This window comes from Cololabis saira, chromosome 19 (assembly GCF_033807715.1).
Source record: "Cololabis saira isolate AMF1-May2022 chromosome 19, fColSai1.1, whole genome shotgun sequence".
NCBI classification, from domain to species: Eukaryota; Metazoa; Chordata; class Actinopteri; order Beloniformes; family Belonidae; genus Cololabis; species Cololabis saira.
In genome coordinates, this window is record NC_084605.1 from 524,250 (window position 1) to 546,758 (window position 22,509).

At 44.6% G+C, this 22,509-nt stretch overlaps 1 protein-coding gene across 1 annotated transcript in view; it reads left to right on the forward strand.

The window, feature by feature from the left end:
• LOC133419715 (1-phosphatidylinositol 4,5-bisphosphate phosphodiesterase delta-3-A-like) overlaps nucleotides 1-22,509 on the forward strand; it is a 56,883-nt gene that overhangs the window by 25,969 nt on the left and 8,405 nt on the right. Inside the window, exons 4-15 of the mRNA XM_061709114.1 lie at nucleotides 495-550; nucleotides 1,507-1,618; nucleotides 5,927-6,155; nucleotides 7,426-7,555; nucleotides 10,674-10,899; nucleotides 12,532-12,733; nucleotides 13,961-14,105; nucleotides 14,600-14,752; nucleotides 17,504-17,623; nucleotides 19,541-19,691; nucleotides 20,060-20,176; nucleotides 20,304-20,482. Of these exons, the coding sequence (XP_061565098.1) occupies nucleotides 495-550; nucleotides 1,507-1,618; nucleotides 5,927-6,155; nucleotides 7,426-7,555; nucleotides 10,674-10,899; nucleotides 12,532-12,733; nucleotides 13,961-14,105; nucleotides 14,600-14,752; nucleotides 17,504-17,623; nucleotides 19,541-19,691; nucleotides 20,060-20,176; nucleotides 20,304-20,482 (1,820 nt within the window). The remainder of the gene's footprint in view (nucleotides 1-494; nucleotides 551-1,506; nucleotides 1,619-5,926; nucleotides 6,156-7,425; nucleotides 7,556-10,673; nucleotides 10,900-12,531; nucleotides 12,734-13,960; nucleotides 14,106-14,599; nucleotides 14,753-17,503; nucleotides 17,624-19,540; nucleotides 19,692-20,059; nucleotides 20,177-20,303; nucleotides 20,483-22,509) is intronic.

A 22,509-nucleotide genomic window follows, 5' to 3' on the forward strand; every position in this document is an offset into this window, starting at 1 on the left:
CTGGTCCTGGTCCAGGACCAGGACCAGGTCCAGATGTCCATGACCCCCCTGTCCTGGTCCTGGTCCTGGTCCTGGTCCTGGTCCTGGTCCTGGTCCTGGTCCTGGTCCTGGTCCTGGTCCTGGTCCTGGTCCAGGACCAGGACCAGGACCAGGACCAGGTCCAGATGTCCATGACCCCCCTGTCCTGGTCCTGGTCCTGGTCCTGGTCCTGGTCCTGGTCCTGGTCCTGGTCCTGGTCCTGGTCCTGGTCCTGGTCCTGGTCCAGGACCAGGACCAGGTCCAGATGTCCATGACCCCCCTGTCCTGGTCCTGGTCCTGGTCCTGGTCCTGGTCCTGGTCCTGGTCCTGGTCCTGGTCCTGGACCAGGTCCAGGTCCTGGACCAGGACCAGGACCAGGACCAGGACCTGGTCCTGGACCTGGTCCTGGACCAGGACCAGGTCCAGGACCAGATGTCCATGACCCCCTCCCCTCCTGACAGTGTGTCTCTCTGCAGGAGTCCAGGAGGACGAGGACGTCCAGCGGATGATGCAGGGATCCAGTATGATGAAGGTACGAGAATAAAAACACCTGGAAACACCTGTAGCTGCACCTGTAGCTGCACCTGTAGCTGTAGCTGCACCTGTAGCTGCACCTGTAGCTGCACCTGTAGCTGCACCTGTAGCTGCACCTGTAGCTGCACCTGTAGCTGCACCTGTACCTGTAGCTGCACCTGTAGCTGTAGCTGCACCTGTAGCTGCACCTGTAGCTGTAGCTGCACCTGTAGCTGCACCTGTAGCTGCACCTGTAGCTGCACCTGTAGCTGCACCTGTAGCTGCACCTGTAGCTGTAGCTGCACCTGTAGCTGCACCTGTAGCTGTAGCTGTAGCTGCACCTGTAGCTGCACCTGTAGCTGTAGCTGCACCTGTAGCTGTAGCTGCACCTGTAGCTGCACCTGTAGCTGCACCTGTAGCTGCACCTGTAGCTGCACCTGTAGCTGTAGCTGCACCTGTAGCTGCACCTGTAGCTGCACCTGTAGCTGTAGCTGTAGCTGTAGCTGCACCTGTAGCTGCACCTGTAGCTGCACCTGTAGCTGCACCTGTAGCTGCACCTGTAGCTGCACCTGTAGCTGCACCTGTAGCTGTAGCTGCACCTGTAGCTGCACCTGTAGCTGCACCTGTAGCTGTAGCTGCACCTGTAGCTGCACCTGTAGCTGTAGCTGCACCTGTAGCTGTAGCTGTATCGGTAGTCCGGACTAACCGGTCTCTCCTGCAGGTTCAGGTTCAGGTGTAGGTGCGGTAGTCTGGACTAACCGGTTCTCCGGTTCTCCTGCAGGTCCGGGTGTAGGTGCAGGTTGTGGTTCAGGTTCAGGTGTAGGTTGTGGTGCAGGTGCACCTGTATCAGTAGTCTGGACTAACCGGTCTCTCCTGCAGGTCCGGGTGTAGGTGCAGGTTCAAGTGCAGGTTGTGGTGCAGGTGCACCTGTAGGTGCAGTAGTCCGGACTAACCGGTTCTCCGGTTCTCCTGCAGGTCCGGTCTCCGCGCTGGCAGAAGCAGCGGTTCCTGAAGCTTCTGGACGACGGAGTGACGGTCTGGTGTCAGTCCAACAAAACCTCCAGCCGGGCCAAGGAGCAGCAGAGCTGTGAGTTCTGGGGGGACCGGGGACCTGGGGGGACCAGGGGGGACCGGGGGGACCAGGGGGACCAGGGGGTTCCTGGGGACCTGGGGCAGCAGAGCTGTGAGTTCCTGGGGGGACCGGGGACCTGGAGGGACCGGGGGGACTGGGGGGACCGGGGACCTGGAGGGGTTCCTGGGGGGATCAGGGGGACCGGGGGGACCAGGGGGACCAAGGAGCAGCAGAGCTGTGGTAATGGATAATGTTGTTGCGAGTACGAGTATATGAGAGCAGTATCGGTATCGGGGCATCCCTAATTTTAATATTGCTGATTATGGCTTACAGTTTAAGATTAAGATTATAGAATATTCTAATTTTTTGAGATAGAATATTTGAGTTTTCTTAAACTGTAAACCATGATCAGCAATATTAAGATAATAAAAGGCTTGAAATATTTCAGTTGATTTGTAATGAATCCAGAATGTATGATGTTTTTACATTACAGAAAATAAAGGACTTTATCACAATATTCTAATTTTATGAAACCAGCATCAAACCATCATAAAACCAGCGTTTAAAGAGTTAAAATCCTGAAAGGTGCTTAATCTTTGTTAGTTTTGAGCAGCTAAAGAGATTTGAGAGATTAACCTAAAAAGATAGTGATGTGTGATGAATTACAGCAGGTTTTGTTGGTATAAATGTTGGTTTAAGCTTCATTTCTGGAGGTTCATGAGAGGATGAACAGGACTGGAACCAGGACTAGAACCAGTTCTGGAACCCTGAGCTGCTGCAGATTCTCCTGCAGGGCAGAGAGACGATGCAGCAGCTCCTTCAGCCCCGTGTTTGTGATGGCTCCAGCTCCGGGTCCGGGTCCGGGGTGGAACCCGGACTAGCGGGTCTATTTCTGGAGCTTAATCGCAGCTCTGCGTGGGAGTCGCCCTCCCCTGGTCCTGATTACAGACCTGATCTATTTCCATCACCGGGACCTTCAGCCTGCTGCCACTCCAGCATTCAGATTACAGGGCAGCGCTGGGCTCAGGGGGGGTCAGGGGGGCCCAGGGCTCCCCGTGCTGCCACTCCAGCATTCAGATTACAGGGCAGTGCTGGGCTCAGGGGGGGTCAGGGGGGCCCAGGGCTCCCCCTGCTGCCACTCCAGCATTCAGATTACAGGGCAGTGCTGGGCTCAGGGGGGACCGGGGGGGCCCAGGGCTCCCCGTGCTGCCACTCACACTCCAGATTACAGGGCACCAGGGGCACCGGCCCCCCCGGGGCCCCCCCTGCTGGCGCTGTGGTCTGGTTCCCTGTAATTAGGACCCGGTTCAGCTGCAGGAGCAGGATTAGACTTTAGATTTATTTATTCAGCACAGTATAAACACAGAACCAGTAACATCCAAATGTAAAGAGAGAGTGGGAATAATACTGAAATACGAGGCTCTACCTGTAAAATACAGCAAAAGATTGTACAAAGATTTAAAATACGCAGAATACATGATTGCAGTCTAAAAACAAAGACAAAGCAAATAAACAGCAGCGTTAATAGAATACATGAATCTACATGATTAAAGAAAAAATAACTAATCTAGAAATAATAAGTGTTACATAACTGTATCTGATGCAGAACTGACACAAACCAGTAGGAACTTTGGGAGATTTAAATGTTTAGTCTGTCTTGTATTAAAATCACTGTTGAACTGAAAACAATCTTTACACGGCAAAGAAAATGAAACTGGAAACAGGAACAAAACTTTGAAAATAAAATAGCAGGTTTGATCCAGATTATTCTGGTGGTTCAGGACCAGAACCGTCATCATTTTACTTATATCACTACAGTCACTCTGTTGTAGATTTTTTTTGACATAACAAATGTAGAAATATCATTATGTAATCTGATCAATGAAATGTCTCCTGAAATTCTGTTTAAAATGATTGAATAAAGTCGACGAGATTGTTGTAGGTTTTCCATAACTGTATCTGATGCGGAATTGATGCAGTAATCTGAATCACAGGCCACGCCCCCTAGAGTCCAGACCACGCCCCCAGACTGCAGGCCACGCCCCCCAGCTGTCCTGTGGTCGCGGCTCTGGGAGGTCCAGTCTTCTTCTGTGGTTTTGATCCATTTAAACTCATAATTAGAAACGGGAGCCTCCTTTACTGTCTGGGAGGAAAACCTGCAGATGTAAGAGGCTTTAAATAAAAGCTACTGCTAAATGACAGTATGTTCTACTACTGTAATTTAGCAGCAGCTTTTATCCAGAGTTACTAACATGTGAGATTCTCTGGGGAACCAGAATCCTGCTGGTTTTTCTTTAGTTTCACTTACAGTAAAAGCTGCTCTTTATTTAATTACTCCTTCAGGGATAATAAATAATATTAATAAACCAGGTTCTAATTTAATAGTTTGGTCGACGGCCAGAAAACATCAGGGAACATGACGCTGCAGAAAATCCTACACAGAATCAGAATCAGACTTTAATTTAACGTTTGAGTAAATCCAACAGAATTTGACTTCAGTTAACACCGTCGGAAACATAGATGTTATAACGCGCTAACTTTTACAAATGAGGACGACACTGATGGAGGAGGAAAAAAGGAATCTTCACACTGTGTATAAATACACTGTGTATAGATATGTGTATTTATACACAGTGTGAAGCTGCAAAAAACACCTAATTTTCACAGTTTTTAATTTACCAGAAAGATGAATAAGTTCCACTCCTCATGTACAGACATTAAGCTTTTCCTCGGATAATCACCGAGCATCTTCGTACGGATGTTTGATTTGATTTGATGACATTTCTATTGAGTCAGGACTAAATCAGGAGGAACCTTTTATCCTCATGTACATTACTGTTTACTGAAGTGTACTCTTAAATTAAACCTGCTGTATTCTACTGCCCTTTTTTTTTTAACAGCTTGTGCTTTTTATTATTTTACTTCTTTTCTTATTCTTACCTATTTGTTAATATGTCTTGCCGCTTTTAATGTCAATGTAAGGCACTTTGAATTACCTTGTGTTGAATTGTGCTATATAAATAAATTTGCCTTGCCTTGCCTTGCCTCATGTAGTGATGTTTTTATCAGCCTGTTTCAGTTTCAGTTTCAGTTTTAGTCTTTGGTTCCAGCTGTCATTTTAGTTTTTATTTGTTTTAGTCACGTTTATTCTCCTTTTAGTCGTGTCAAGTTTCAGTCGACTAAAAGTCTGAGCATTTTAGTCTTATTTTAGTCAGAATTGTCCATTTTAGTCTAGTTTTTGTCAAATATTAAACATTTCGTCTGGTTTTGGTCAACGTTTAAATTTTGTGCATACCCCGCCTGTCAAAGTCGCATTTTATGAATCCCAACACCTATGTCTACATTCTGACCAAAAACTATTGGTCTCCTCTTTACGGTTTGGCCGTGAGCTCGAGTTACAAATAAAAATCCAGGTTATTTTTTTACGGCTTCTCCCACTCTAGAAACAGACACCCGCACTCTAGATTTGACAAAAAAGTGATTTCCAGTCCTCGCTTGAGTGCTCATATTTTGAAAAGTGTACATCTTAGTAAAAAACGGTTTGGAGTTTTGGAGAGAAGAGAAGTTTTCCTCCGTTTTGAAGTTTTAATCACATTTCTACGTGCAGGTATGAGAAAGTTAGGTGACTCAGAACATTTTTTTTTACCTCCTCCCACTTTGAATGGGTTTTTTTGGACTAACTTTGGTAGCCATGCACATTAGTGAAACCATCATTAACTCTGTGGAACAAGCGCCAAATTTTGCACAAAGTTTGTTCTAGTTCTACTTTTTCAAAAAAGCCTGTTAGCCACGCAAAAAAAACAATATGGCTGCCGTTTTCCAAAATGGCCGCCACAAAAGCCGTTTTTATGTGTTTTTTGACCTCACAACGTATTTTATTATATTATATTTTATTTATTAAGCATTATGAGCTTGTAGATCGGCGATCATCATAAACAATTTTTATAAATGTGTTTTTTTTTAGATTTTAATCCGGTTAAAATTTAGAAACTTCATTTCTGATCGATTTGCAACAGAAAACAGATAATATTAGTCAAAATTGGCGCACCATCTTGAAAACTGGAAGCCATATTTAATTTGTATTGACATCATAGAATTTGTTTTGCCAAAACACACGATACAGATTAAAATATGTTCAGCAATTCAAGTTCTACACCGACAACCTTGTTTTAGTTTCATAAGACCGCCATCTTGAAAAATGGCCGCCATCTTGGATTTTCAGGCGGCTAACAGGCTTTTCTGCATATGTAGGTACTAGGAAATGTTCATGCAAAATTTGGTGGTTCTGGTTCTGACCCTGTTCTGGTTCTGGTTCTGTTCCAGTCTCGGTCACCGAGGTCCAGTGCGTGCGCGAGGGCTGCCAGTCGGAGACGTTCCGGAAGATGTCGGGTTCGGTTCCGGAGAACCGCTGCCTCACCGTGGTCTTCAAGGGGGCCCGGAAGTCCCTGGACCTGGTCCTGCAGAACCAGGACGAGGCCCAGACCTGGACCCGCGGGATCCGGACCCTGCAGGACCGGGTCAGCAACATGACGCAGACGGAGAAGCTGGACCAGTATCCTTCAGAGGCTAATGGGGCTAACGGGGGGGCTAACAGGAAACAGGTAACAGATGAAAATAGACGTCGTCTGAATTCCAACCTAAAAACTAGAATAATTTCCTCGCAGAATTTTCAAGAGTGCCGGGGGGGGGGGGGGGGGGGGGGGCTGCTTCCCATTTGTGTACATTGCTGCATTTTTCAGTCTCCATTTTTGAGGCTTTAGTGACTGAGTCATGTGACCAGTTCTGGCTGAATGAGTCAGCAGCTGAGCTCTGGTTGCCCCGGCAACAAGAACCTTCCGGTTTGGCTGTGAGAAAAACCCAGATTTTGGATTCTGACAAGGTCTCAAATAACTCCGATTTGTGATCAAACTGTAGCTCGTAGCAGAAAAACTAAAACATTGTGAGAGACACAGAACCCGGCAGATTCTGATAATCTTAATTTTATTCAGATATTCCTTAAAATGAGTGAGTAAGCTCAGTGCGAAGACAGAGTGAGATTCTTTTGAAGAAAACGTTTGATTACATTACAGCCAATGGGGACTGAGACAGGTATTGGCGCCGCTTTACCCTCCCCCGTTTAAATTTTGTGCATACCCCGCCAAAGTCACATTTTATGAATCCCAACACCTATGTCTACATTCTGGCCAAAAATTATTGGTTTCCTTTTTACAGTTTGGCCGTGAGCTCGAGTTACAAATAAAAATTCAGGTTATTTTTACTGTTTCTCGCTCTCTAGCAACCGACACCCGCACTCTAGATTTGACGAAAAAGTGATTTCCAGTCCTCGCTTGAGTGCTCATATTTTGAAAAGTTTACATCTTAGGAAAAAACTGTTTGGTGTTTTGGAGAGAAGAGAAGCTTTCCTCCGTTTTGAAGTTTGAATGACATTTATACATGCAGGTATGAGAAAGCTAGGTGACTCAGAAAAAAGGTGAATTTTGTTTTTTCCCATCCACTTTCAATGGGTTTTTTGGCCGTTTTTTTGGAATAACTTTGGGAAAAATGGGAATTTCAACACCAAAAGTCATAGCACACTATTCCCGATCGAGCCGCACGTGTTGATATATGATTTGCCTGGGTCCTCCGAAATCTGTAGGAGGAGTAGCGAACTGAAATTTGGCCGGAAAATGAAAAATAAAAAACACGCAGGGTAACAATAGATGTACCCGTGGCACTAACTAGTATCTAGTACTAGTACCAGTATTAGTACTAGTTCTAGCACTGGTACCATTAGCTCTGGTCCCATCCATTGTCCAGTTCTGTTTCCTTAGCCGCTATGCTAGCTGGATCCAGGCCTACCTGAGCCGGGCCGACCAGAACCACGACGACAAGATGAGCTACGAGGAAGTTCAGACGCTGCTGCAGATGATCAACGTGGACGTGAGCGATCAATACGCCCGCAGCCTCTTCCAGGTAACAAGTGATCAATACGCCCGCAGCCTCTTCCAGGTAACAGTAATAATCAATGAGTGATCAATACGCCCGCAGCCTCTTCCAGGTAACAATAATAATCAATATGAGTGATCAATACGCCCGCAGCCTCTTCCAGGTAACAGTAATAATCAATATGAGTGATCAATACGCCCGCAGCCTCTTCCAGGTAACAATAATAATCAATGAGTGATCAATACGCCCGCAGCCTCTTCCAGGAAACAATAATCAATATCTGACTTTAGGAGCTCAACGGTGGGACGATAAAAACCCGGCGAGCCGTTTGTTTATGCCGACTTGAGCCCGAGCTAGCTGGTTAGCAGGGTAGCAGGGCTGGTTAGCATGTTAGCAGGGCTGGTTAGCAGGTTAGCAGGGCTGGTTAGCAGGGTAGCAGGGCTGGTTAGCATGTTAGCAGGGCTGGTTAGCAGGTAGCTGGGCTGGTTAGCAGGTTAGCAGGGCTGGTTAGCATGTTAGCAGGGCTGGTTAGCAGGTTAGCAGGGCTGGTTAGCAGGGCTGGTTAGCAGGGCTGGTTAGCATGTTAGCAGGGCTGGTTAGCAGGGTAGCAGGGTAGCAGGGCTGGTTAGCAGGGTAGCAGGGCTGGTTAGCATGTTAGCAGGGCTGGTTAGCAGGTTAGCAGGGCTGGTTAGCAGGGTAGCAGGGCTGGTTAGCAGGGTAGCAGGGTTGTAACGAGCTAGCTCTGGTTTCACCTTTAACATCCAGGTGTTTCCGTTTCAAACCGGCCCGGTTGCACAGGTGCCTGATATTATCGGGTGTTAGCTCATGCTAGCTATCAAAAAGGAAAGAACCAGTTAACGAGTCCAACTCCGTATGAAGGGGTGGAGTCTAAGCTGAACGTGTGATCTCCCAGGGCAGGGACAGTTCAGGGGGGCCGGGGCCGGGGCCTTCCTTCCTGCTGGGCCGTTCTGGACCTGGACCCAGTTCTGGACCCAGACCCAGGATGCCTGAGGTCCAAAACACAAGTGATTCATTAACTAAAAGAATCCAAAACAAAAACTGGAGCCAGAATTTGACAAAACCAGAAACAAGAAAGCAGAAACGTGATGGTGGAAACAGAACGGACCAGTAGGGAGGACGAGACACAGGACCAGAGAGACACAGGTGGAACAATCAGACAGGAACGAGGGAAAACCAAGGACACAGACTTTCAAAATAAAACAGGAAAAGACACATGGGTCCCTTCTGCTCCGTTGCCACGGTGACGGAGCTCCGTGGTGTTAGCTAGCTAGCTAGCTTGTTGTAGAAACCATCCTGTGGAACAGAAGCTGGAGCCTGGAGCGCCAGACCAGAGAAACAATACATCTGGTTGCTATGACGACCAGAGTCCAGGATAAACAATAAATCTGGTTGTTATGAAGTTCTGATAAACACGAGTCTCGGCCGCGGGACAGAATTATGGGATGGCAGATCGGCACAGAAGTGTTTAGATCCATCGTCCTAGGGAGTTTAAAATACCGTCTGTCCTTTAACTCTGGATGGAAACGCCTGATGGAAACTTATCTGCTGAAAATAGATTGTCTCTCTGTCTTTTTTTTTTTTTTTTTTTTTTTTTAATAGAAACTTTATTGAAAGGTCAGACGTTACAATTAGTGAAACACATTCAGGTGTTCCCAAGGCAGGTAGTAATGTACATGTCCCATTACCACAGTAATAATAAACAACAATTAAACAAATGTGGTACATAATGGCATGACGTTATTGATAGAAAAGACTACAACAGCTGAGTGAATTGAGCATGACGAATAAATCAGCATTAGAAATCCAGAAAGAGTAACAAGGGAACATAAAACTGACCCTAATGTGACATATTTTAAAATGCTTTAACATAAAGTGCAACAGACTGAATAAAATAAATAATAAACAGACATATGAAATAAAAGGAACTTATATAAATAAGTAATTAAATTAATAAAGTAATAAAACTAGTAAGGAAAAAAAGCAGCATTTATAAGGGGGAATTCAGACTGATTTTATTCAATTCAGTAGGGAAAATTCTTTAAGAGATCATATAAATTTCGTGCCTTAATTGTTGTTATACGTTTTAGAGATTTCAAATACATTTTAAATTCGTTCATAAATACACAAAATTTGGGGGATGATTTTAGTTTCCTATTCTTGTGGATAAAAAATTTGGCCAAGCAGAGGATTACATTGCAACAGAGTTCATCATTTTTGTTTTTCAAGATCATACCAAAAGTTACATTATCTCTAGAAATAGAGGATGGGAACGATGCAATTTTCCGTTTAATAAATTTGTGAAGGTTATTCCAGAATGTTTGTATTTTATCACAAGAGAAGAAAGTATGGTCCGTAGTTTCAATTTCATTTTCACAGAATGTGCACATATTGAATCTCTCGGAACGATGTTCGTGAAATGTTAGAAGCTTTATCGTCCCGTTTCTTAGCGGTTGCAGGTCTGAAATAGAAACGGGTGTAGATGAACCAGCAGGAAAAGATGATAAACCTGATCTGTGACTCAGAAGTTTACGGAAGAGAATCAGGGCCAGTAAAAATAAAAACATATTTGAGAGGGGAAGATTTGCTTTCATTGTGCACTTTGAAATGTCAAGAAAAAAGTTGAAATGTCGAGAATAAAGTTGAAATTTCGAGATTAAGTCCAAATGTCGAGATTACTTCAACATTAATCTCAAAATTTCGCCTTTTTTCTCGACATTTCAACTTTTTTCTCGCAATGCATAATGAAAAAGAAATCTTCCTCCTCTAAACTATTATTTTATTTTCCTCTAAACTATTATTTTATTGTATTTATAGAAGGTTAAATTTAGGTTAATTTCTAAAATTAATCTCAACATTTCGACTTTTTTCTCAACATTTTTGACTTTTTTCTTAACATTTTGACTTTTTTCTCAAAGTGCATAATGAAAAGAAACTCTTCCTCCTCTAAACTATTATTTTATGTTATTTATTTTGTATTATTTGATGTTATTTCCAGAAGTGCGACCGCTCTTGCGACAGCTCTAAACTATTATTTTATATTTTTATTATATTATTTTATAGAAGTGTGACTGCTCTTGCGACGGCTCTAAACTATTATTTTATATTTTTATTATTTTATTTGCAGAAGTGCGACCGCTCCTGCGACGGCCGCCTGGACCACGAGGAGATCGAGGTTTTCTGCCGGGAGTTGCTACGGCGACCGGAGCTGGATAGCATCTTCCTGCGCTACTCGGCTAACGGCTGCGTCCTGTCCACGCTGGACCTGCGGGACTTCCTGTTGGACCAGGACGAGGACGCGTCGGGGACGCACGCCGAGAGCCTGGTGCTAAGCTACGAGCTAAACCCCTGGGGTAGGTCACCTAGCCTAGCCTAGCCTGGTGCTAAGCTACGAGCTAAACCCCTGGGGTAGGTCACCTAGCCTAGCCTAGCCTGGTGCTAAGCTACGAGCTAAACCCCTGGGGTAGGTCACCTAGCCTAGCCTAGCCTGGTGCTCAGCTACGAGCTAAACCCCTGCGGTAGGTCACCTAGCCTAGCCTAGCCTGGTGCTCAGCTACGAACTAAACCCCTGGGGTAGGTCACCTAGCCTAGCCTAGCGTCAGCTACGAGCTAAACCCCTGGGGTAGGTCACCTAGCCTAGCCTAGCCTAGCCTCAGCTACGAGCTAAACCCCTGGGGTAGGTCACCTAGCCTAGCCTAGCCTGGTGCTAAGCTACGAGCTAATCGCCTGGGGTAGGTCACCTAGCCTAGCCTAGCCTAGCATCAGCTACGAGCTAATCCCCTGGGGTAGGTCACCTAGCCTAGCATAGCCTGGTGCTAAGCTACGAGCTAAACCCCTGGGGTAGGTTAGCTAACCTAACTAGCTAGCTAGGTTTCAGGTAGAACATTCCTCTCTGTTCTGCTCTAACGGCGACAATCTTTGTCTCCATATTTTGTCTCCAGCCCAGCAGAACCGGCTCATGACTAGGCTAGGCTAGGCTAGGCTAGGTTCCAGGTAGAACGTTTGTGTCTGCTGTAGCGGCCAACGTTGTAACGGCAGCCATATTTGTGTCCATCTTTGTCTCCAGCAGAACCAGTGTCGTAATTAATCAAATGTATCCAACCGCTGAATTCTTGAGACATAGATTTAAATTTGAAGTTGACCCCTGTGTTTTTTGCAATGAATCGGAAGAATCACTTGATCACATGTTTTTATTGTGTCTCAAAAATGTTTTGGCAAGAAATTAGAAATTGTCTATCTTTAAAAATGAATGACATTCCAAATTTACAAATCGTTAACATTATTTTTTATATAGATACTATTGACAAATCGTGTCTTTCTTAGTTAATGTCATTCTCTTACTGGCTAAATAAATATCACATACATTGTTGTAAGTGGAGAAAAATGAAGCTTCTTTCCATTTTTTTATAAATGATTTCAAAAGTTTTTTTGTTTCTTTAAAAAATATTAAGTCAAATAACTGCAAAAAAATTAGTAACCGATATATCAAAGTATCTTTTATTTTAAGTCTCTTTCTGAAATGTCGACGCTATTTGATTTAAAATGTCTTACTGTTCCTTTGTTTTGACTTTACTTGTCTCTTATTTTTGTTTATATCTCTCTTGTTCATAAAACCTCCAGGATGTTCTTTTTTCTTATATTTCCTCTACTAGTAGTTTTGTATAAAGTGTGTTTTTCTTGTTTAAAAATTCTGTTCAATAAATAATAATAAAAAAAAAAAAAAAGAACCAGTGTGCTAGGCTAGGCTAGGCTAGCTAGGCTAGGTTCCTCCCTGTTCTGAGCTAAATGTTGCTGTTTTTGTCTCCAGCCCAGCAGAACCGGCTCATGACTAGGCTAGGCTAGGCTAGGCTAGGTTCCTCCCTGTTTTGAGCTAAATGTTGGTGTTTTTGTCTCCAGCCCAGCAGAACCGGCTCATGACTAGGCTAGGCTAGGCTAGTCTAGGTTCCTCCCTGTTTTGAGCTAAATGTTGTTGTTTTTGTCTCCAGCCCAGCAGAACCGGCTCATGACGCCCAACGGCTTCACCATGTACATGCTGTCCAAGGAGAACCTGGTCCTGGACCCGGACCAGAACCGGGTCCACCAGGACATGAGCCGACCGCTAGCCGACTATTACGTCTCCTCGTCCCACAACACGTACCTGAGCGGAGACCAGCTAACGGGGGCTAGCAGCACCGAGCCGTACATACGGTAAGACCTGGTCCTGGTCCAGGTCTCTGGGGGGACCAGGGGGACCGGGACTAGGACCGGGGTTAGGGGGCACCAGGGGGACCAGCTAACGGGGGCTAGCAGCACCGAGCCTTATATACGGTAAGTCCTGGACCAGGACCTGGTTCTGGACAAAAAAACAAAAAACGCACGCACGAAAAAAATGTCGAGAAAAAAGTTGAAAGTTTGAGAAAAAAGTTGAGAAAAAAGTTGAAATGTCGAGAAAAAAGTAGAAATTTTGAGAAAAAAGTTGAGAAAAAAGTTGAAATTTTGAGAAAAAAGTTGAGAAAAAAGGGAGAAAAAAACACATCTTCACACTGAGTATAATGCAGTGCATACAGTGCACCCGGCACGGTGCATCCAAGTGATCGCCGCGGCTTCGTGGCGCTCGAAACCCGGAGACTGCGTTGAGAAGGGGGGCCGAGGAAGGCGTGAGGGAGGTGTGTTATCAGTAAGTGTGTGTTGCGGTAAGTCTGTGAAACTTTGCCCCAGAGCTGCTCTCAGCCAACGTCCTTGATGTTATCAGACGGCTCGGTCAGTTCTGAAACAGGTCCACAGATGTTCCTGAGAGGGGAGGGCTAGTGGGGGCAGAGTCACCTTGTTTACATTCCACCAGGGAGATTGTGACCAGAGCGATCGGCCAAACTGCCCTGTCAAGGTCAGATTCTAGAATCAACAATTATATTGAAAACAGATAGACTCAGTAATTTTCCGTCTGCCTTTAGTCTCTGGTTCATCAATGGCGACTCCAATCAGACAAATTTGTGAACAATTCCCGCCAAGCCGAGCTCCCAGCTTCTCCAGGGTTTTCTCCATCTTGCCAATGAGCTCAAAGACGCCGACAGCCTGAGATTCTGTTCAAGAATCACATCCAGCTTACGGCTTTGCTCCCCCAGCGTTAAAGTCTGAGTGTTGATCACCTTGCTTGATCCTTCAGCCACGTCCGGCAGCTCTGAAAGAGCCAGAACAGCTGTCGACGACTTACGCGTTTGTCGGTAGACCAGGAATCCCCCTCCTCCGATCAGGAGAAATCCTGCTATCATAAATCCAATTATGAAGCATCTTCAACGTCCTCGACAGACAGAATCACCAAACACAACGGTTTCCAATATTTGTAGGAATCCATTGTGTATCCAGATAAAAAAGGGTTGTGGGGTTAGTTAGCAGGTTAGCAGGACGACCCCTGACCTCCTGACCTCTGACCCCCAGGGCTCTGAGCCGCGGCTGCCGCTGCGTGGAGCTGGACTGCTGGGACGGAGACGCAGGAGAACCGGTGATTTACCACGGACACACGCTGACGTCCAAGGTTCCCCTGAAGGACGTCCTGGAGACGATAGACACGTACGCCTTCAAGGTAACGGCTAACTGCTAACTAACCCAGTACGCCTTTAAGGTGAGCTAACCGCTAACTGCTAACTAACCCAGTATGCCTTCTCTGTGAGCTAACGGCTTACCGCTAACCAACCCTGCTAACATGCTAACATGATAACATCGAAATGTCCAAAAAAAGTCCAAATGTTGATATTAATAAGGAAAGGAAAAAGGAAGAAAAAACAGAGAAAAATGCACGCACGAAAAAACGCACGAACGCACGAAAGAACGCACGCACGCACAAAAAAACTCACGCACGCACAAAAAAACTGACGCACGCACGAAGAAATGCACGCACGAAAAAACGCACGAAAGAATGCACGCACAAAAAAACCCACGCACGCACGAAAAAACGCACGCACGCACGAAAAAACGTACGCACGCACAAAAAACGTTCTGGTTCTCCAGGGTTAGGGTTCTGCTGGTCTGGGTGGTCCTGGTCCTGGTCCTGACCTCTGACCCCTGACCTCTCCACAGGCCTCTCCCTACCCCCTGATCCTGTCCCTGGAGAACCATTGCTCGCTGCAGCAGCAGGAAGTTCTGGCCCGACACCTGAGGTCCGTCCTGGGGGAGAAACTGCTGCTGGAACCGCTGGAGGAGCAGGACTCTCGCTGGCTGCCCTCTCCTCAGGTAACTCACCTGTACTCACCTGTACAGGTAACACTCACCTATACAGGTACAGGTAACACTCACCTGGAGGAGCAGGACTCTCGCTGGCTGCCCTCTCCTCAGGTAACACTCACCTGTACTCACCTGTATGACCCAGGTAACTCACCTGTACACACCTGTACACACAGGTACAGGTAACTCACCTGTACAGGTACAGGTAACACTCACCTGGAGGAGCAGGACTCTCGCTGGCTGCCCTCTCCTCAGGTAACTCACCTGGACACACCTGTACGACCCAGGTAACACTCACCTGTACAGGTACAGGTAACACTCACCTGTACTCACTTGGAGGAGCAGGACTCTCGCTGGCTGCCCTCTCCCCAGGTAACTCACCTGGACACACCTGTACAGGTAACACTCACCTATACAGGTACAGGTAACACTCACCTGTACTCACAGGTGATAACTGCAGGGTCCTCATACAGAACCCTGTGGAACTCCTTCCTCCATTATTATTATTATTATTATTATTGATTATTATTGGTGATTATTGATGATTATTGATGATTATTATTGATTATTGATGATTATTGATGATTATTGGTGATTATTGGTGATTATTGGTGATTATTGATGATTATTGAAGATTATTGATGATTATTGATTATTATTATTATTATTGATTATTATTGGTGATTATTGATGATTATTGATTATTATTGATGATTATTGATGATTGGTCATTATTTATGATTATTGTTGATTATTGATGATTATTGATTATTATTGATTATTGGTGATTATTGATGATTATTGATGATTATTGATTATTGGTGATTATTGATGATTATTGGTGATTATTGATGATTATTGGTGATTATTGATGATTATTGATGATTATTGATTATTGGTCATTATTGATGATTATTGATGAATATTGAAGATTATTGATGATTATTGAAGATTATTGATGATTATTGATTATTATTATTATTATTATTATTGATTATTATTGATTATTATTGGTGATTATTGATTATTATTGATGATTATTGATGATTATTGGTGATTATTGATGATTATTGATTATTGATGATTACTGATTATTATTATTATTATTATTATTATTATTATTGATTATTATTGGTGATTATTGATTATTATTGATGATTATTGATGATTATTGGTGATTATTGATGATTATTGATTATTGATGATTACTGATTATTATTGGTGAGTATTGATTATTATTGGTGATTATTGATGATTATTGTTGATTATTTATTATTATTGGTGATTATTGATGATTATTGATGATTACTGGTGATTATTGATGATTATTGATTATTGATGATTATTGATTTTTATTGGTGATTGTTGGTGATTATTGATGATTATTGTTGATTATTGATGATTATTGGTGATTATTGATGATTATTGATGATTATTGGTGATTATCGATGATTATTGGTGATTATTGGTGATTATTGGTGATTATTGGTGATTATTGATGATTATTGGTGATTATTGATGATTATTGGTGATTATTGGTGATTATTGATGATTATTGGTGATTATTGATGATTATTGGTGATTATTGATGATTATTGATTATTATTGGTGATTATTGGTGAGTATTGATTATTATTGGTGATTATTGATGATTATTGTTGATTATTGATTATTATTGCTGATTATTGATGATTATCGATGATTATCGATGATTATTGGTGATTATTGGTGATTATTGATGATTATTGGTGATTATTGATGATTATTGATTATTATTGGTGATTATTGATGATTATTGTTGATTATTGATTATTATTGGTGATTATTGATGATTATTGATTATTATTGGTGATTATTGATTATTATTGGTGATTATTGGTGATTATTGATGATTATTGGTGATTATTGATTATTATTGATGATTATTGGTGATTATTGATGATTATTGGTGATTATTGATTATTATTGGTGATTATTGGTGATTATTGATGATTATTGGTGATTATTGATTATTATTGATGATTATTGGTGATTATTGATGATTATTGGTGATTATTGATGATTATTGATTATTATTGATTATTATTGATGATTATTGGTGATTATTGATGATTATTGATGATCATTGGTGATTATTGATTATTATTGATGATTATTGGTGATTATTGATGATTATTGGTGATTATTGATTAATATTATTGATTATTTTTGATTATTATTGATGATTATTGATTATTATTGATGGTTATTGGTGATTATTGATTATTATTGATTATTATTGATGATTATTGGTGATTATTGATGATTATTGATGATTATTGATGATTATTGGCTCCTGACTTGCTGTTAGACTCGGTTTCTTGAGCTTTAGGCCCTGACGTTTCGTGAGGAGACTTATATTCTTATCCCTCCTCCTTTTAACAGCAGTGTTTCAAATATTTTAAATAGTTTAACAGGTTTATGGAGGAAGTTCAGATGATCTAGTTCTCCTGTGAAGCTGCTGAGACGAACATGAGGAATGTGGGGTTGATTTCAGTCAGTGACTCATACTCTCATTTATAACAGAACAAGAGCTTTATATATAAGTCTTTATATCTTTATATGTCGGTTTCTGGGGGTGTCAGGACCTGAAGGAGGTTTATCTTGTGTATATTTAGTTTATTTATGTATTTATTATATTTGTCTCTCCAGGACCTGATAGAGATTAATCTTGTGTATATTTAGTTAGTTTATGTATTTATTATATTTATTTGTCTCCAGGACCTGAAGGGGAAGATCCTGATCAAGGGGAAGAAGAAGACGGAGGAGTTTCATCCGTCCAGCTCTGAAGACCTGAGTTCTGATGAGGAGGAGGGACGGGAGAGGAGGCCCCCCAAGGAGGTAGGTGGGGGGGGGGGCTGGGTCTGGTCCAGGTCCAGGTCCTAGTTCTGGTCCTGGACCTGGACCAGGACCTGGTCCAGGTCCTGGTCCAGGTCCTGGTTCTGGTCCTGGTCCAGGTCCTGGTTCTGGTCCTGGTCCAGGTCCTGGTTCTGGTCCAGGTCCAGGTCCTGGTCCTGGTCCTGGTCCTGGTCCAGGTCCTGGTCCAGGTTCTGGTCCTGGTCCAGGTCCTGGTTCTGGTCCTGGTCCTGGTCCTGGTCCTGGTCCAGGTCCAGGTTCTGGTCCTGGTCCAGGTCCTGGTTCTGGTCCTGGTCCAGGTTCTGGTCCTGGTCCAGGTCCTGGTTCTGGTCCTGGTCCTGGTTCTGGTCCTGGTCCTGGTCCAGGTCCAGGTCCAGGTTCTGGTTCTGGTTAGGGCGTGTATCAAGCCCTATTGAAATCGGAACAATTATTATTATTTTCTCCCAAAACAATTGCGTTTTTGAGCCGCATAACTTTGTGAAACTTGGCACGCACGTCCCATGTGGCGAAAAATTACGTTAATAGTGTCAAAAATGGGCGTGGCCTAATGGCTCAACAGCGCCCCCTAGAAAACTTTGTACCTCAAGCCCCACAATACGGTTTGACGTACATGCACGAAAATCGGTACACAGCTGTATCATGTCACTACTTAAAGAAAAGTCTCTTGGAGCCATGGCCAAAACCAAACAGGAAGTCGGCCATTTTGAATTAATTGTGTCATTTTGGTGCAATTTATGCCATTTCTTCGGCCGTTAATACGGCCCGAACCGTAACGTGAACCCAGGTGTGTTATACATCAAAATGTGCGTCTCCATCCTGCGACGACACGCTTTACTTTTCTCTGTCAAAAGTGGCGACGCTAGACGCCAAAAAGCAAAAAAAAAGGTGAAAATTTGGACGCTTATTGCTCGGCCGAACTTTATCATAGAGACATCGTTCAGATTTACAAACACTCGGCCCGATTGGCACTAAAACCTCATTATGCTAATTGTTACGGTTTTTGCGATATTTAACTTTCAATTAAAGAATAAATTCCATTTTATTTTGGACGCTTGTTGCTAGGCAACGGTTTATCGTACAGACATCATTACAACATTGACAAACCCGGGACGCGTTGTACTACAACATATTTCAGTCTCATCATGCTAGCTATTACGGGTTTTGAGATATTCAACTATGCTCATTTTGATGCAAAAAATGTGATATTTCATGGTTTGCATTAATGGGCGTGGCAAAATGGCTCAACAGCGCCCCCTAGAAAACTTTGTTCCTCAAGCTCCACAATACGGTTTGACGTACATGCACGAAAATCGGTACACACCTGTAGCATGGCACAACTTAAAGAAAAGTCTCTTGGAGCCATGGCCGAAACCAAACAGGAAGTCGGCCATTTTGAATTAATTGTGTCATTTTGGCGCAATTTATGCCATTCCTTCGGCAGTTAATTCAGCCCGAACCGTAACGTGCACCCAGGTGTGTTATACATAAAAATGTGCGTCTCCATCCTGCGACAACACGCATTACTTTTCTCTGTCAAAAGTGTTACCGTGGCGACGCTAGACGCCAAAAAGCGCACCCCCCCTTCATCTGATTGGTCCATATTTGATAGTTCCTACTTTCTGCCAGAACTTTTGAATGGTTTGACATAAAGAGTCATGGTGGTGTCATCGGACTCGGTTTTGAGTCCTTGACCTTTATTGGTGAAAATAAAAATAAATAATAGTATTGTCAGCATAAAAGCGATACATAGCATTTGATCCTGACGTGTGAACACAGATTGTGTTCTAGCAGACAAATAAAAGAAAACCTGCAGAAATAAAATGCACATTAAAACTGGTTCTGGTCCTGGTCCTGGTTCTGGTCCTGGTCCTGGTTCTAACTGGTCTCTCCCCCCCCACACAGGGCCCCCCTGGTCTGAGTCCGGCCCTGTCAGACCTGGTCTTCTACACCCGCTCCGTCGCCTTCAAGAGTTTCCAGGAAGCAGCTCGGAGACCGGCGGCCGACATGTGTTCGTTCTCTGAGAGCCGAGCTCTACGATTGGTCCGGGACCAAGGTAGGAGGGGCTAGGGGAGGGGGCGGGGCTAGGGGAGGGGCTGGGCCTTAGGGAGGACCATGTTTTCGTGCGTCCGTGCGTTTTTCCGTGCGTTTTGCGTGCGTTTTTTCGTGCGTTCGTGCGTTTTTTCGTGCGTTCGAGCGTTTTTTTTGTGCGTGCGTGCGTTTTTTTGTGCGTTTTTTCGTGCGTTCGAGCGTTTTTTCGTGCGTGCGTTTTTTCGTGCGTTTTTTCGTGCGTTTGTGCGTTTTTTTGTGCGTTCATGCGTTTTTTCGTGCATTTCTTCGTGCGTTTTTTCGTGCGTTTTTTCGTGCGTTTTACGTGCGTTTTTTCGTGCGTCTCACCGTTCTCTCTCTCTTCTCCGTTTTCAGGGATGAACTTTGTTCGCCACAACAGCAGCCACCTGAGCCGGATCTACCCGTCGGGCCAGCGGCTGCAGTCGTCCAACTACAACCCTGTGGACATGTGGAACGCCGGCTGCCAGATCGGTGAGTGTCCTGGTCCTGGTCCTGGTCCAGTCCTGGACCAGGACCAGGACCAGGGTCCGGGTCCGGGACCCAGACCTGGACCCTAACCCTGGTCCCAGACTCTAACCCTAAACCTCCTCCCCCTCAGTGGCCCTGAACTTCCAGACTCCCGGGGAGCAGATGGACCTGAACCAGGGGCGGTTCCTGCAGAACGGCGGGTGCGGCTACGTGCTAAAGCCACCCTTCATGCGGGGGCCCGAGACCCGCTTCAACCCCGAGAACGTGGGGGGGGGGCCGGGCCACGCCCCGGTGCTGCTCACAGTCCGGGTAAGTGAGGGGGGGGGGGCCGGTACACTAACAGAACTAGCAGGGATCCGGTACACTACCACTAACAGAGCTAGCAGGGATCCGGTACACTACCACTAACAAAACCAGCAGGGGGCCGGTACACTACCACTAACAAAACTAGCAGGGATCCGGTACACTACCGCTAACAAAACTAGCAGGGATCTGGTACACTACCACTAACAAAACCAGCAGGGATCCGGTACACTACCACTAACAAAACCAGCAGGGATCCGGTACACTACCGCTAACAAAACTAGCAGGGATCCAGTACACTACCACTAACAGAACTAGCAGGGATCCGGTACACTACCACTAACAGAACTAGCAGGGATCCGGTACACTACCACTAACAGAACTAGCAGGGATCCGGTACACTACCACTAACAGAACTAGCAGGGATCCGGTACACTACCACTAACAAAACTAGCAGGGATCCGGTACACTACCACTAACAAAACTAGCAGGGATCCGGTACACTACCACTAACAAAACTAGCAGGGATCCGGTACACTACCACTAACAAAACTAGCAGGGATCCGGTACACTACCACTAACAAAACTAGCAGGGATCCGGTACACTACTCCTAACAAAACTAGCAGGGATCCGGTACATTACCACTAACAAAACTAGCAAGGATCCGGTACACTACCACTAACAAAACTAGCAGGGATCCGGTACACTACTACTAACAGAACTAGCAGGGGGCCGGTACACTACAGCTAACAAAACTAGCAGGGATCCGGTACACTACCAATAACAAAACTAGCAGGGATCCGGTACACTACCGCTAACAAAACTAGCAGGGATCCGGTACACTACCACTAACAGAACTAGCAGGGATCCGGTACACTACCACTAACAAAACTAGCAGGGATCCGGTACACTACTCCTAACAAAACTAGCAGGGATCCGGTACACTACCGCTAACAGAACTAGCAGGGAACCGGTACACTACCACTAACAAAACTAGCAGGGATTCAGTACACTACCACTAACAGAACTAGCAGGGATCCGGTACACTACCACTAACAAAACTAGCAGGGATCCGGTACACTACCACTAACAAAACTAGCAGGGATCCGGTACACTACTCCTAACAAAACTAGCAGGGATCCGGTACACTACCGCTAACAGAACTAGCAGGGAACCGGTACACTACCACTAACAAAACTAGCAGGGATTCAGTACACTACCACTAACAGAACTAGCAGGGATCCGGTACACTACCACTAACAAAACTAGCAGGGATCCGGTACACTACCACTAACAAAACTAGCAGGGATCCGGTACATTACCACTAACAAAAGTAGCAGGGATCCGGTACACTACCACTAACAAAACTAGCAGGGATCCAGTACACTACCACCAACAGAACTAGCAGGGATCCGGTACACTACCACTAACAAAACTAGCAGGGATCCGGTACACTACCACTAACAAAACTAGCAGGGATCCGGTACACTACCACTAACAGAACTAGCAGGGATCCGGTACACTACCACTAACAGAACTAGCAGGGATCCCGTACACTACCGCTAACAAAACTAGCAGGGATCCGGTACACTACCACTAACAGAACTAGCAGGGATCCGGTACACTAGCGCTAACATAACTAGCAGGGATCCGGTACACTACCGCTAACAAAACTAGCAGGGATCCGGTACACTACCACTAACAAAACAAGCAGGGATCCGGTACACTACTCCTAACAAAACTAGCAGGGATCCGGTACACTACCGCTAACAGAACTAGCAGGGAACCGGTACACTACCACTAACAAAACTAGCAGGGATTCAGTACACTACCACTAACAGAACTAGCAGGGATCCGGTGCACTACCACTAACAAAACTATTCAATTCAATTTTAATTCAATTTTATTTATATAGCGTCTAATACAACAGAGTTGTCTCTAGACGCTTTACAGAGACCCATACCCAGAACATGACCCCCGAGCAGTTATTACATAAACAATGGCAGGTAAAAACTCCCCTAGTGGGAGAAAA